Genomic DNA, 12,422 nt, shown 5'->3' with positions numbered 1-12,422 from the left:
ATTAAATTGTTATCACTGAAATGAAACAGCTAGTTACAGAAAATACAGTAATAACAGTTTGAAATAACCAAATTGGTTGTAATAAGATATTTTGTTGTAGTTTAACTGGCAAGCTTCAAACTTGTAATCCTCTTGCCTCTACATCTTGAGTGCTCAAATTTTAGGTGTGTACTGGGGCATCTAACAGTGTTCCTTCCTTTCTTGATGGAATACAAAATTATGATCTAAATAATTTTAATGTCTGAAAAATACCATATATACTCACATAAAAGTGTTCTATGGAGGTATTTATTTACTTATCTATCATCCATCCACCTATATCTATTTATTTGAGACAATGTCATATAGCCTGGACTGGCCTCAAACTCAGTATGCAGCTGAGGATGACCTTAAGTTTCTGTTCCTCCCACCCTAGCATTGTCCATATGCTATACCATTATCTGGTTTGTGCAGGACTAGGGATTGAACCTCGAGCTTTGTGCATAGCAGGCAAGCTGCCAGCTTAGCCACATTCCCAGCCCTTCATGGATTTCCAAAATGGAAATTTTAGGATAGACCAACATAGTTTTGGCTGTATACAATGTTTAGGAGATTTTTTTCTTTTTAAAGTTTTAAGTTAATAAAATGTGTCTATTGGGGTCTTGGTTACCATGGAAATTCATTTTATCTATTGTATGAAATCAGAGTTAATTTAGGATTTTTTCAGGGTTAAGGTTAGTTCAAAAGATAAAATTCAGAAAATATTTTTAAAATAGTCTCAAATGCCAGTATTTGAGAAATATCACTATCTCAGATGTATATAGTTTACCTATTTTCAAAAAATTAAACCTTATAAGAAGCAGGTCAAATAAGAAAGCATTCAGTGAGCCTGACCCAGGGCAGAGAGTTAGATTGTAAGTGTCTGTTGACATGATTAATAAGGATGGCCTCTAATGGGTTATAACTATTTTGTCTGTGTTCTAGGGCAGGATTTTTAATGAATTGTTGGGTCTTTGGTAACTTGCTGAGGCCTAGTGTATTCTCTTCCAGCATAAGATGTGTATCCCAAGAGAATAACAGTTCCTTTATTTCTCCATTTACAAATCACTTGCTTGACATAGCCATTGGGAGTTGGAGAAGAAAGAGATGCAGAGGATGGGGAGAGAAGAATTCTCTGGACAATGACTTTAGTATCCTTCAGTGCTTAGGATTTCTTCATGTGCTGCTGCAGTGCCGAGGGTGCAGCTGATAGCACAACATGCTTCTTTTTGTTTGTTGTCTGTCTTTAACGTGGTGCTTCTCAACCTGTGGGTCATGATCCTTTGGGGGTTGAACCACCCTTTCACAGTGGTCAAATATCAGAAATCCTGCATATCAGGTACTTAATTACAACTCAGAACAGTAGCAAACTTTCGTTTAGGAAGTAGCAATGAAATAATTTTATGTTTGGGGTTACTACAACATAAGGAACTGTATTTTATAGCCACAGAATTAGAAAGGTTGAGAAGCACTGCTTTTTTTGTTGCTTTTTTTTTTTTTTTCTTTTTCCAGACAGGGTTTCTCCATGTTAACAGTTCTGAAACTCACTTTGTAGACCAGGCTGGCCTCGAACTCACAGAGATCCACCTGCCTCTGCCTCCTGAGTGCTAGGATTAAAGGCGTGTGCCACCAATCCCCTGTGAGAACCATTGCTTTAAAGTATTTGCTTTATGCAGCAAATAAAGTTTTATGGGTTTTTTTGTTTTGTTTTAACTTTTGTTTTCTTTTGGAGTTGAGGATTGAATCCAGGGCCTTGAAAATGCTAAATATGCACTACTACAACAATATTCCTTTAGCATAAAGTAGCCTTGAAACTTTTTTTTTTTAAAGACATTCAGAACTAGTATCAAGTGCTCAGAACATTTTGTACCAGTGTAATTTGTCTTGTACCTTCCAAAAGCTAGACTTAGTGTCACGGAATGTAGCTTAACAGCTCTGGGCTGGTTAGGTGAGTTGGATTTTAGAGCAATCTAAGCTATTTTAATGCCTTTTGCACATGCAGCAATCTAATTATATTTCTAAAATGAAATGAACAACTATATATTAGCTTGTTGACATGAATTCTGGTGTATAAATATCTGTGTCGTGATGAATTCTTTTAGTGTCTATGGATAAAATAATGTCATATTTGATTGTTGATGGGCAGTGGCCCATTTGTGTCTTTTCAAGGAATTGCTAACATTGAAAATATGTGACTACACTGAAGAGCTATGATTGGATCAGTGTGTATTCACCTAGAAACATAGGTTTTTGAAAACTGTTTGCATGCTGTTACAGAAGGTATTTCTCACTTTGTTTTTGTTTCACTCACATAGTGCTCTTTTCACTAATTGATTTTGAAATCTAAATTGGGTCTTGATTGAAATTAAAAACTAAATAGAAAGTATGATTGTGCATGGCACATAGTAAAGGTAAGTATGCTTTGTCAAACTAAGTGGTTGATATCCAGTGGGATTTTACACCCATTCAGAGGTTCATAGAGTGCATTCCACATGTATACCTGGTAACGGTTCTATTCTTACTGGGCTTCATGGACATGCTGCTGTCTTTTCTGCTTCCTCTTCCTCTTTCACAAGAATGCATCGTATTTTACTGTCTCTTTTCCTATTCTCCAAATTGTACAAACTATTTCTCATTTAGAATCATTTATACTTCCTTACTCCTCCTGGGAAAAGATGAGTCTCATTTTCAAAGGGTATTCATGAAGTGCTCTGTAGGCCAGTATTATTCTGCACAGGGACCTCAGTTATTGTGTCCTTGGACAGGCCATCTATCAGAACCCTGACTGGCTGATTTGTGAGTAGGCACTCTCCCTTTTAGTGAGCATAGGTTGCTGTATTTGTGACTGGGAGTAATCAACTTGGTCATTAACTAATTGTGGTTAAAATAAAACACAGCCCTAACTTTTCTCTTACTTTGTCAAAATGTCAAACTTGATTTTCAAATAGTGAAAGGTTTCTATGAGCTATCTTACGGTTTTGAGAATTAGGCCCCTTTTTCCAGTTGTTTGAGAGTCAAACTAAAAACTTTATAAGACTTTGTACAACCACTGAAATAGCTGTTTAAAAAACAAAACAAAACCAAAAAACTAGTGTATAAGGTAAGCATGCTCAAATGATATAGTGCAGTTTGACATGTTCCTTGACAGGTAAAGTGTGTAATGCGGGTGGGCTGTTTGGGCTGGGAGGAAGTGGATATGCTTCCTTGTTTCTGTAGAGGAGTGTGTAGAGTAGGGACCTGTGTGAGCTAGTAAGGCTCACAAGCATGCCTTATTTCCCTCTCAGTAAGGTTATTCTAGTCAGGAAGGAGTCACATGACTGAAGCTAATGGATTGATTTATTGATACATGTTTTTATAGATGTATCCTCTCCAAGGATAGCCATAAGCTAAACCTAGTATGCTTTTATTGAGTGGGGGCAGGGGGGAAGAAAGGAGCTAGAAAATACGGTGAAATCTTTTGATTTTTTTCGAGACAGGGTTTCTCTGTGGCTTTGGACACTGTCCTGGAACTAACTCTTGCAGACTAGGGTGCTCTTGAACTCACAGAGATCCACCTGCCTCTGCTTCCCGAGTGCTGGGATTAAAGGCGTGCGCCACCAACGCCCAGCTTATGCTGAAATCTTAACTTATCAAATTTATATGCAATCTTTGTCATAAAAAGTAAAGCATGAATTTTTATATTACAATTTGTATACATAGTTGTGCTGTAGTTTTTGGCTTATTCTATATGTATTACATAGAAGATATATATGTATAGTACTTTGTAAAATGTGCCAATAGGGAGTGAAGAATCTTTTAATTTTTATGTAATTTATTTGGCCTTTAACTTATATGAAGGTATTTGGAATATTTTGTTTCTTCCTTTCAAATTCTAAGCTGTGATTATTATTTAGTGCCTCCAACCATGGGCACAATTTAAACATTGTAAGGGAAACTATCCAGCTGGCATAAATATTATTCTGAGGTGAAATGTTTGCTATATAATGAGGCAGTACTCCTAGTCCTTTGATTGTTAGAATTGGCCCCGACTAGACAGGAACAGACCAGAAGTGCAGATTCCACAGTGGTGAAGAGCAATGCTTAGGTCTGACATTGGGGATGCACAAACTGTGAAATAGCCATTCGTCTGCCCCTTCCTGAGTTTATTCTTGCTTCCGCTTACGTGCATTTCTTTCCCCACAGTTGTTTGTTGCTGGTTTGATTGTGCTGCTGTTAGATGAGCTGCTACAGAAGGGTTACGGCTTGGGGTCTGGTATTTCCCTCTTTATTGCCACCAACATCTGTGAGACCATTGTCTGGAAGGCCTTTAGTCCCACTACCATTAACACTGGCAGAGGTACATTGCACAGTGACTGCAACTGCACGAGTTTTGCTGGGTGTATGCTGAAAATGAGTCTATAATGCGGCAGCACATGCCTGTAGCCACTCCAGTTTGCTACCCTAGGGGACCACGAATGCTAATTGTTTAAAACTTAATGAGCAGAGATGTATGAAGTATGCAGTAGTAAGCCCAAAAGAGTGCATTCATTCTAACCTCTGCTCCTTTAAAGTTCCAGTGGTTGCAAACAGTATTACAATTTTGTTGACCTTGCTTAAGCCATTGCTGCCAGAGTCATTTACTTCCCCGATTGCAGCTTTCCCGGAGGGACAGAAAGGTAGTGGATTACTGTTTGGCCGTCCTCTGAGAGCACTCATACCCTTGCCTCTCTAACTGGCTTTGTAATAGCACCTAAGGTTTGAAAGATTTCATTCTGTTTTCCCCGTATTCCTTTCCTAACTAGTCAATGTCTAACTTTGATCCCAGCCTTAAGTAAATAGTACTGATAATTTATTAACATTCTTGGTGCAATCAACTAAAGGCAAGCATCCCCCCTCTGATTCTGACATTTTTATTCTGCTTTGCTGCTGCTTTTTATTATCCCTAAAAGTACTTCCTTCCTTTCCCTAAAAGAGAGGCAAACCTTTATGAAGGACAATTGCAGATTTATGTTGAAATTTGCCTCCATGATAGAAATACGTTAGAACCCACACACATGGCTGTGCCATACAACATACAGTCGTGAACTGGTAAATTAACTTGAAGTTCAAATTATTTGTGTAGACTTTTGAGGCAACATTGGAAGAGGCATCCACAGTTCATTTCTGTCTTGATTTTTCAGGTACGGAGTTTGAGGGTGCAGTCATAGCTTTGTTTCATTTGTTGGCCACCAGGACAGACAAAGTCCGAGCCTTGAGGGAGGCCTTCTATCGGCAGAACCTCCCCAATCTTATGAACCTCATTGCCACAGTTTTTGTGTTTGCTGTTGTCATATATTTTCAGGTAAGTGTAACATTTTCACTAATGGAACTGCTTTTTTTTCTTGTAAAAAGAATGCTGTTTGAAAGGATGGTGTCTAACAAGTCAGTTTTTCAAGGACCAGTCAGCCCTAGTTTGAAGGTGGAAAATATTGGCTATAAAATAGAAAAAAGGGATCTGTGGGGAGGGAATACATTTTATTGCTGCTTTGTCAACTCTGCTGCAGCCTTTCCTCTCTCTGCACTTCTGACATGCAGTTCCTCTTACTCTTTATTTCATTTTTAGGGGTTTCGTGTTGACTTGCCCATTAAGTCGGCCCGGTATCGGGGACAGTACAGTAGCTATCCCATCAAGCTCTTCTACACATCGAATATTCCCATAATTCTCCAGTCTGCCCTAGTTTCAAACTTGTATGTCATTTCCCAGATGCTGTCTGTTCGATTTAGTGGCAACTTCTTAGTAAACTTACTAGGACAGTGGGCTGTAAGTATGTTTTTTTTTTATTAAATATTTAAAATTTGTGTTTTATAGTTGTATTTTTAACTGAGATAGTGAAGCATTTTGAAATTTATCAGTACTGTTTTGTTATTTTGAAAATTTGGTAAATGTTCTAAGACTAAGATTGGCTAGGTAGTTTTTAATATTTTACTGTATGGAAAGCATTTTCATATATCATTTGAATAGCTTTTTAGGCTAAAAATCATAGTTGCTTTCACAAAAGTGATTTTGTTTTGTATTCTTTGTTGCTTAGAGACATGGTTTCACTCTATATAGCCAGGCAGACTAGGCCGTCTTCTTGCCTCAGTGTAGCCTCTGTGAGGCACTGTCTGTCCTGGAACTTGCATTGTAGACCAGACTGGACTCACAGAGATCTGTCTACCTCTACCTCCCCAGTGCTAGGATTAAAGCCTGGCTTGCATGATTACATTTTTTAAAATTATTTTTTATGAGCATTGATTGTTTTTTGTGTGTATATATGTCTGTATGAGGGTGTGAGATCCTTTAGAGTTACAGACAGTTAGTTGTCATGTCATGTGGGTTCTGGGACTTGAACCCAGGTCCTCTGGAAGAGCAGTCAGTGTTCTTAACTGCTGAGTCGTCTTTCCAACCCTGCAAGATTGTTTTCTTAATACTACAAAATGCAGTGGTCATCCCTAGAGTTGAAAAACATTACAGATTCTGAATGTAGTCAGATTAATTATAAATTGTATTTCTGTCCTCCAGGTGTTGTAGATCTATATATTTTTTTTAATTTTTTTTTTTTTTGGTTTTTCGAGACAGGGTTTCTCTGTATTGTTTTGGAGGCTATCGGTCCAGCCCAGCCTCGAACTCACAGAGATCCGCCTGCCTCTGCCTCCCGAGTGCTGGGATTAAAGGCGTGCGCCACCACCGCCCGGCGTAGATCTATATTTTTAAAACTCACTCTTCTGTTAATGATCCATGCAAAGTGTCTTGGACAAAATAAAGTACTTTTGAAGGAATGAAAGATGCAAAGTTAACTTCTTAAATTATATAGGCTGATTGGCTGTAGGTGTTTCAGAACATCATGGGCTGGTGAAATGGCTCAGCAGGTAAAGATATTTGTTGTGTAAGTAGAACACTGAGTTTGATCCCCAGATTCCATGAAAAGGTGGCAGGAGTGAACCAGTTCCACGAAGTTGTCTCGAGACCTGCTCATTTGCACTGTGCCATGCATATACCAACCCACAGGCATCATATACACTCACATAATGAAAAAGCTTCTTTTTTTAAAAAGTTAAATCATCATTATGACTTTTGAAAAATTCAAGTATATATATTATGGCCATGACATCTGTAGTCTCAAATACAAAGGAAACTAAACCAGGACATCATTTCAAGAGTTTGGGGTCATCTTGGGCAACATAGTGAAACCTTATCTCAAAATGGAGACAAATCTTAAGGTTTATGGTCCAATTCATTGTATGGCACATGCTTGACATTCAAGGCCCTGGGTTTAATCCTTGGCAACAAACAAAAACCCTAGTCTTCTCAATTAGGTATGTTGACATTTTATTTTCTTATTTGATAGGATGTCAGTGGTGGAGGACCTGCTCGTTCCTACCCTGTTGGAGGCCTTTGTTACTATCTGTCTCCTCCTGAGTCCATGGGTGCCATATTTGAGGATCCTGTCCATGTAGTTGTATATATCATTTTCATGTTGGGATCATGTGCATTCTTTTCTAAGACATGGATAGAAGTCTCTGGTTCCTCAGCCAAAGATGTAAGTATGTGACTAGTTAAACATACTTTTGTATGATTTAAGCTTTAGTAATGGATGGAACTAGAAAAAGCCATCCTGAGTGAGGTAACCCAGGCCCAGAAAGACAAATGTAATATGTAGTCACTCATACGTGGATATTAGACATAAAGCAAAGGATAACCAGCCTACGGGCACAACCCCAGAGAAGCTAAGTAACAAAGAGGACCCTAAGAGAGACATATACAGATCAGCCTAGGAAGGGGAAAAGACAAGATCTCTTGAGTAAATTGGGAGTGTGGAGGGCAGGGGAAGGTAGGGAGGGAAGGGGAATGGGGAAAAGATGTATAGCTCAATAAAAAAAAGGCAAAAAAAATGAAATAAAACAAAAACTTTTGTGGGCCTGGAGAGATGGCCTGGGTTCAGCTCCCAGCACAATTAACACCTCTCTGTAACTCCAGTTTCAAGGTTTCTGATAAGCTCACACAGACATACATGCAGGCAAAACACTAATGAACATTAAAAAAAAAACGAAAAACAAAAAAAACCTTTTGTAAAAAACATAGTATTTTGGTGCCAAAATATGTTACTTTTATAATTTTTTTTTTTGAGACAGGGTTTCTCTGTATTGCTTTGGAGCCTGTAGACCAAGCTGGCTTTTGAACTCACAGAGATTCTCTGCTTCTGCCTCCTGAGTACTGGGATTAAAGGTGTAGGCCACCAATGCCCGGCTTACTTTTATAATTTTTAGTTTGTTTATATATTCTTAGTGAGACATATGCCTAACAGGCTAAAAATTGGTTCTTCTGAACTTTTACTGTGGCTTTGTGGTCCTCTAAAACTCAGTCCTACTCAAAAATCTCTTTTTCATGGTATTGGTGCATGCCTTTAGTCCCAGCACTTGGGAGGCAGAGATGGGCGATCTCTGTGAGTTTGAGGCCAGCCTGGTCACAGAAAGAGTTCCAGGACAGGCTCCAAAGCTACAGAGAAACCCTGTCTCAAAAAACCAAGAAACAAAACAAAACAAAACCCTCTGTTTTCTTTAGTATTCAGAACCTTTTTACAGAGCTAACTAAAAAAAATGATTAGAGTAGCCAGGTGGTGGTGGTGCATGCCTTTGATCCCAGCACTCTGGGGGCACAGGCAGGTGGATCTCTCTGATTTCAAGGTCAGCCTGTTCTACAAAGGGAGTTCAGGACAGCTAGGGAGAAACCGTCTTAAAAAAACAAGTAACAACAACTAATGGTGAAAGTAGAGATGTAATGTATGGCTAGCATATGCTTGGCAGTGATACAATACTAGTGTTGAGGCTCTCATACTTTCAGTATGGAAAGCAACACAATGTGAAGAGTTTAATTTCAATTTTCTTTTCGGCCAGGTGGCTAAGCAGCTTAAAGAGCAGCAGATGGTGATGAGAGGCCACAGAGACACCTCCATGGTCCACGAACTGAACAGGTAAGCTCACAAGGCCATTTCTTTTTACCTCTAAGGCTCACTGCTTTATTCAGACTCATAGTTGTCTACCCTTCACAAGAGAAGTAAAATTTAACTGAAACTTAATTGTTCTCTACATAAAAATTGGCCTTTTATAATCTTTTAAAATTTATTTTTTGGAAATATCATTTTCCCCTTCTCTCCCTCCAGTGTACTCCCCGCACTTGTCTCTCAAGTTCACAGCATCTCGCCTTTTTTCTTCTCTCCCTCTCTCTCTCTCTCTCTCTTCTGTATACATATCCATTCCTAAATATAAGTACAATCTGCAGAGTCTTATAATGTTACTTGTACATACATGATTTTAGAGGTGACCATTTGGTGTTGGATAACCAACTGGGGCTCTTCCTTGGGGAAGGCTATCTTCTCCTGCTCCCAGTCTTCTTTAGTTGCCTATGGCTGTTTGTTTAGGGATGGGGCCCCTTCTGTGTTAGCATATCTACTGGTGTTGTCCTTGTTCAGGTTTTGTTTAGGCAACCTACATAATTTTAAATTGAAAATGTGCTTTCATTGCTTACCCCAGTGTTAAAATAATACATAATCAGTAGTTCTCAGTGTTGACTGGCTGCACATGAGCCACCGGAAAACTCTAAAACACTGGCACCCTTACATTCAGGAAATGGGATCTGTTTGGGGCATCAGGTCTTTGGTGACAGCTTTATTGAGATAAAATTCATACACCATTTAATATATCCAGTTGAAATATATAGTTCACACCTTTAACTTGAGCACTTTGGAGGCTCAGTATTACTGTAAGTTCAAGGCCTTCCTGGGCTGCTGCCTAATGAGTATCAAATCAGTACAACGAAATCCAGTTGTGTGTACATTGCTTATTTGTTCAGCAGTTTCTTGAACTGGCACTAGCTAGTGTTCCTATCACCCTTTTGTTTTTCAAGATAGGGTTTCTCTATAGCTTTGAGCTTATCCTGAAACTTGTCTGTAGACTAGCTGGCCTCAAACTCACAGAGATCACCTGTCTCTGTCCCTAGTGCTGGGATTAAAGGTGTGTCACCAATGCCTGGCATGTTCCTATCTTAAATGATTTTATGTGTATGAGTGTTTTGCCTCTGTGTATATATATGCTTGGTTTGAAATTTATTTTTTACCTTACAAGAGGGAACTTAAGGATAGCTGCTTAAGAATACTACATATTTTAGCCAGACATGGTGGCATATGTCTCTTTGATCTTGAAACTCTGGAAGTGGAGGTAGGATGAGCCAGCCCTCATTACATGAGATCCAGTTTAAACAAACAAAAATACTCCAAATTTTAGTCAGAAGTGATAGTGTTAATGTAATCTTAGCACTTGGAAGCTGAAGCAGATGAATTTCTATGAGTTCTAGGCCAACTTAAAGATATAGACATGTCTAATATATATTATATATACTGTAACATGCAAAATATATGAATTATAGAGTACATATTTTTGCAAATGTACACATAAAATATATTCAATATGTATATATACAAAATATATATTCCATTTTTCTATTATTTAAATTTCAGTATAAAATCTAATCATCTGTCCTAAAAATTACATCACAGCTATTCATTTTTAAAATTTGGGGGTTTCAAATCATTGTCTTAATTGATCTCCCATATGTTGGGTAAGTGTCTTATTAGTGAGGGCCTGTTCTGACTAGTTTATTTCTTTGGAGGGAACCATTTCAAGTGAAACTGTACATTGTGTTGCCTCTAGCTATTGTGTTTTCTTTCCTGTCTCTCCCACTGCCTGATGGGAGTTCTTTTGTCTTTCAGGTACATCCCTACAGCAGCTGCCTTTGGGGGTTTGTGCATTGGTGCCCTGTCAGTGTTAGCAGACTTCCTTGGGGCCATTGGCTCTGGCACTGGGATCCTGCTTGCGGTTACTATTATTTATCAGTATTTTGAAATATTTGTTAAGGAACAGGCTGAAGTTGGAGGGGTGGGTGCTTTGTTTTTCTAAATGTTCATATATTTCTTTGCGTGTGTGAAAGGGAAAATATTTTGACATACTGTCTCTGTCAAATAATGCTGGTTCCCTTTCCTCCCCCCAGTTTGTTGTTTTCAGTGCTAATTGTCCCATTTCTGAAATGGGCGTCGAGCTAAGTCTGTGTGCAGCATTAGTACCAGCTGCCTTAAAACTGAAGTTTACATTATTTGTTGACACTGTCCATCTAGTGTTGCCCATGACGCTGGGAAGCAGTGTATCTATCTGCCTAGCTGTTGATCAGACAGCAAGACAGTGACATGGATTAGCTTTGCACACAACATTCAGAACTCTGAATATTCCCTTGTTTAAAAATAAACGTAGTGCAAATTGCCACTATCCAGTATTTTTGAGCTTCCCTATTGAGTTATGGAACATTTATATCTAATGTATATTTTAGATAATTTTTATACTTTTTTAACTCATCGTATCCATGTTCTCTACCCTCCCTCACCAGCCCCAATCCATCTTTATTTGTCCCATCTCCAAACTGCCACTCAGCCTGGATGGGCAAAAATCAAGCATTGAAGTTATATCTGTCACTGGAAACAATTGCTTCTAATTCCTCTTTTGCTTTTCATTTGTCCTCTTCCAGTGACAGCTATGAGCGCTGTCCAACTGTACTGGCTATGCCTTCTACTTCCAATAGTCACTCAATATGATGCCCCATTAGTACCTTTTCTCCCTTCCCCAAGTCCCTAAAGCAAGATCCTGTTTTCAAGCAGTGTCTGTAATTGAGTGGATAATGAATAATTCAGACTAGGACTCTGTTATATGCATAGCAGGACCCAAATATAAACAGTAGACAATAAACTTTTATTTAATAAAACTGTCGCAGTTGTGTTGGAAAAATAAAGAGATATATTAAATGTTCTCTAAAATTATTTCTGTAGGTTCAGTGTATTTATATGGAACCCATCCAGACATGCTTAAAGAAGTTAAATGCAATCCTACTTCAGTTGTAAATTCTAAAGCGCAGTGACAATTGAACGGTACTCATGGCATATTTGAAAGGGACAAGCAAAGTGTTTCAAAACATACTCTAGTATTTTTTAGAGTACATACTTTATTTTAAAAAATTACCAAATTTAGTTTTTGGTTCAAGTACAGTTTTCAGTCATCAGTTTCCTTAGTAGGAATGGGAGGTAGTACTGACTTAGCTGGGATCAGGAAGTCAGATAACAGAGGCAAGAGATAAGTGGAAGTCAGACACTGGAAACATCCTCGGGGTTCTGTGTTTTAAAAATGAATGCAAAAAGGGCAGCTTCTTAAAAATGTAGGCAAGTAAAGAGTTTGTGAGGAGGGAAGACGCCCAGATGGCTAGCTCTTGTGTCTGAGCTCACCCCCGAAGCAGGTCACACAGATGGCACTAAGGACAAGTCTAGGAGATCGCTGTCACTGCTCAGTTGTACTCCTAGAGGAAAGAGACA

The 12,422-nt window shown here is 38.6% G+C and overlaps 1 protein-coding gene across 2 annotated transcripts in view; it reads left to right on the top strand.

Annotated features, from left to right (window-relative positions):
* Positions 1-11,876, top strand: part of Sec61a2 (SEC61 translocon subunit alpha 2) — a 31,601-nt gene extending 19,725 nt beyond the window's left edge. For both annotated transcript variants that reach the window (XM_040755524.1, XM_040755525.1), the window contains exons 7-12: positions 4,201-4,354; positions 5,178-5,338; positions 5,600-5,797; positions 7,365-7,556; positions 8,911-8,987; positions 10,782-11,876. In XM_040755524.1, coding sequence (XP_040611458.1) covers positions 4,201-4,354; positions 5,178-5,338; positions 5,600-5,797; positions 7,365-7,556; positions 8,911-8,987; positions 10,782-10,968 — 969 coding nt within the window. In that variant the 3' untranslated portion in view covers positions 10,969-11,876. The remainder of the gene's footprint in view (positions 1-4,200; positions 4,355-5,177; positions 5,339-5,599; positions 5,798-7,364; positions 7,557-8,910; positions 8,988-10,781) is intronic.
* Positions 11,877-12,422: the final 546 nt, after the last annotated feature.

The sequence above is a fragment of the Mesocricetus auratus genome, unplaced genomic scaffold (genome assembly GCF_017639785.1).
Source record: "Mesocricetus auratus isolate SY011 unplaced genomic scaffold, BCM_Maur_2.0 Super-Scaffold_100013, whole genome shotgun sequence".
NCBI lineage: Eukaryota > Metazoa > Chordata > Mammalia > Rodentia > Cricetidae > Mesocricetus > Mesocricetus auratus.
Note: the sequence above shows the minus strand (reverse complement) of the source record. Positions and strands in the feature narration are given on the sequence as shown.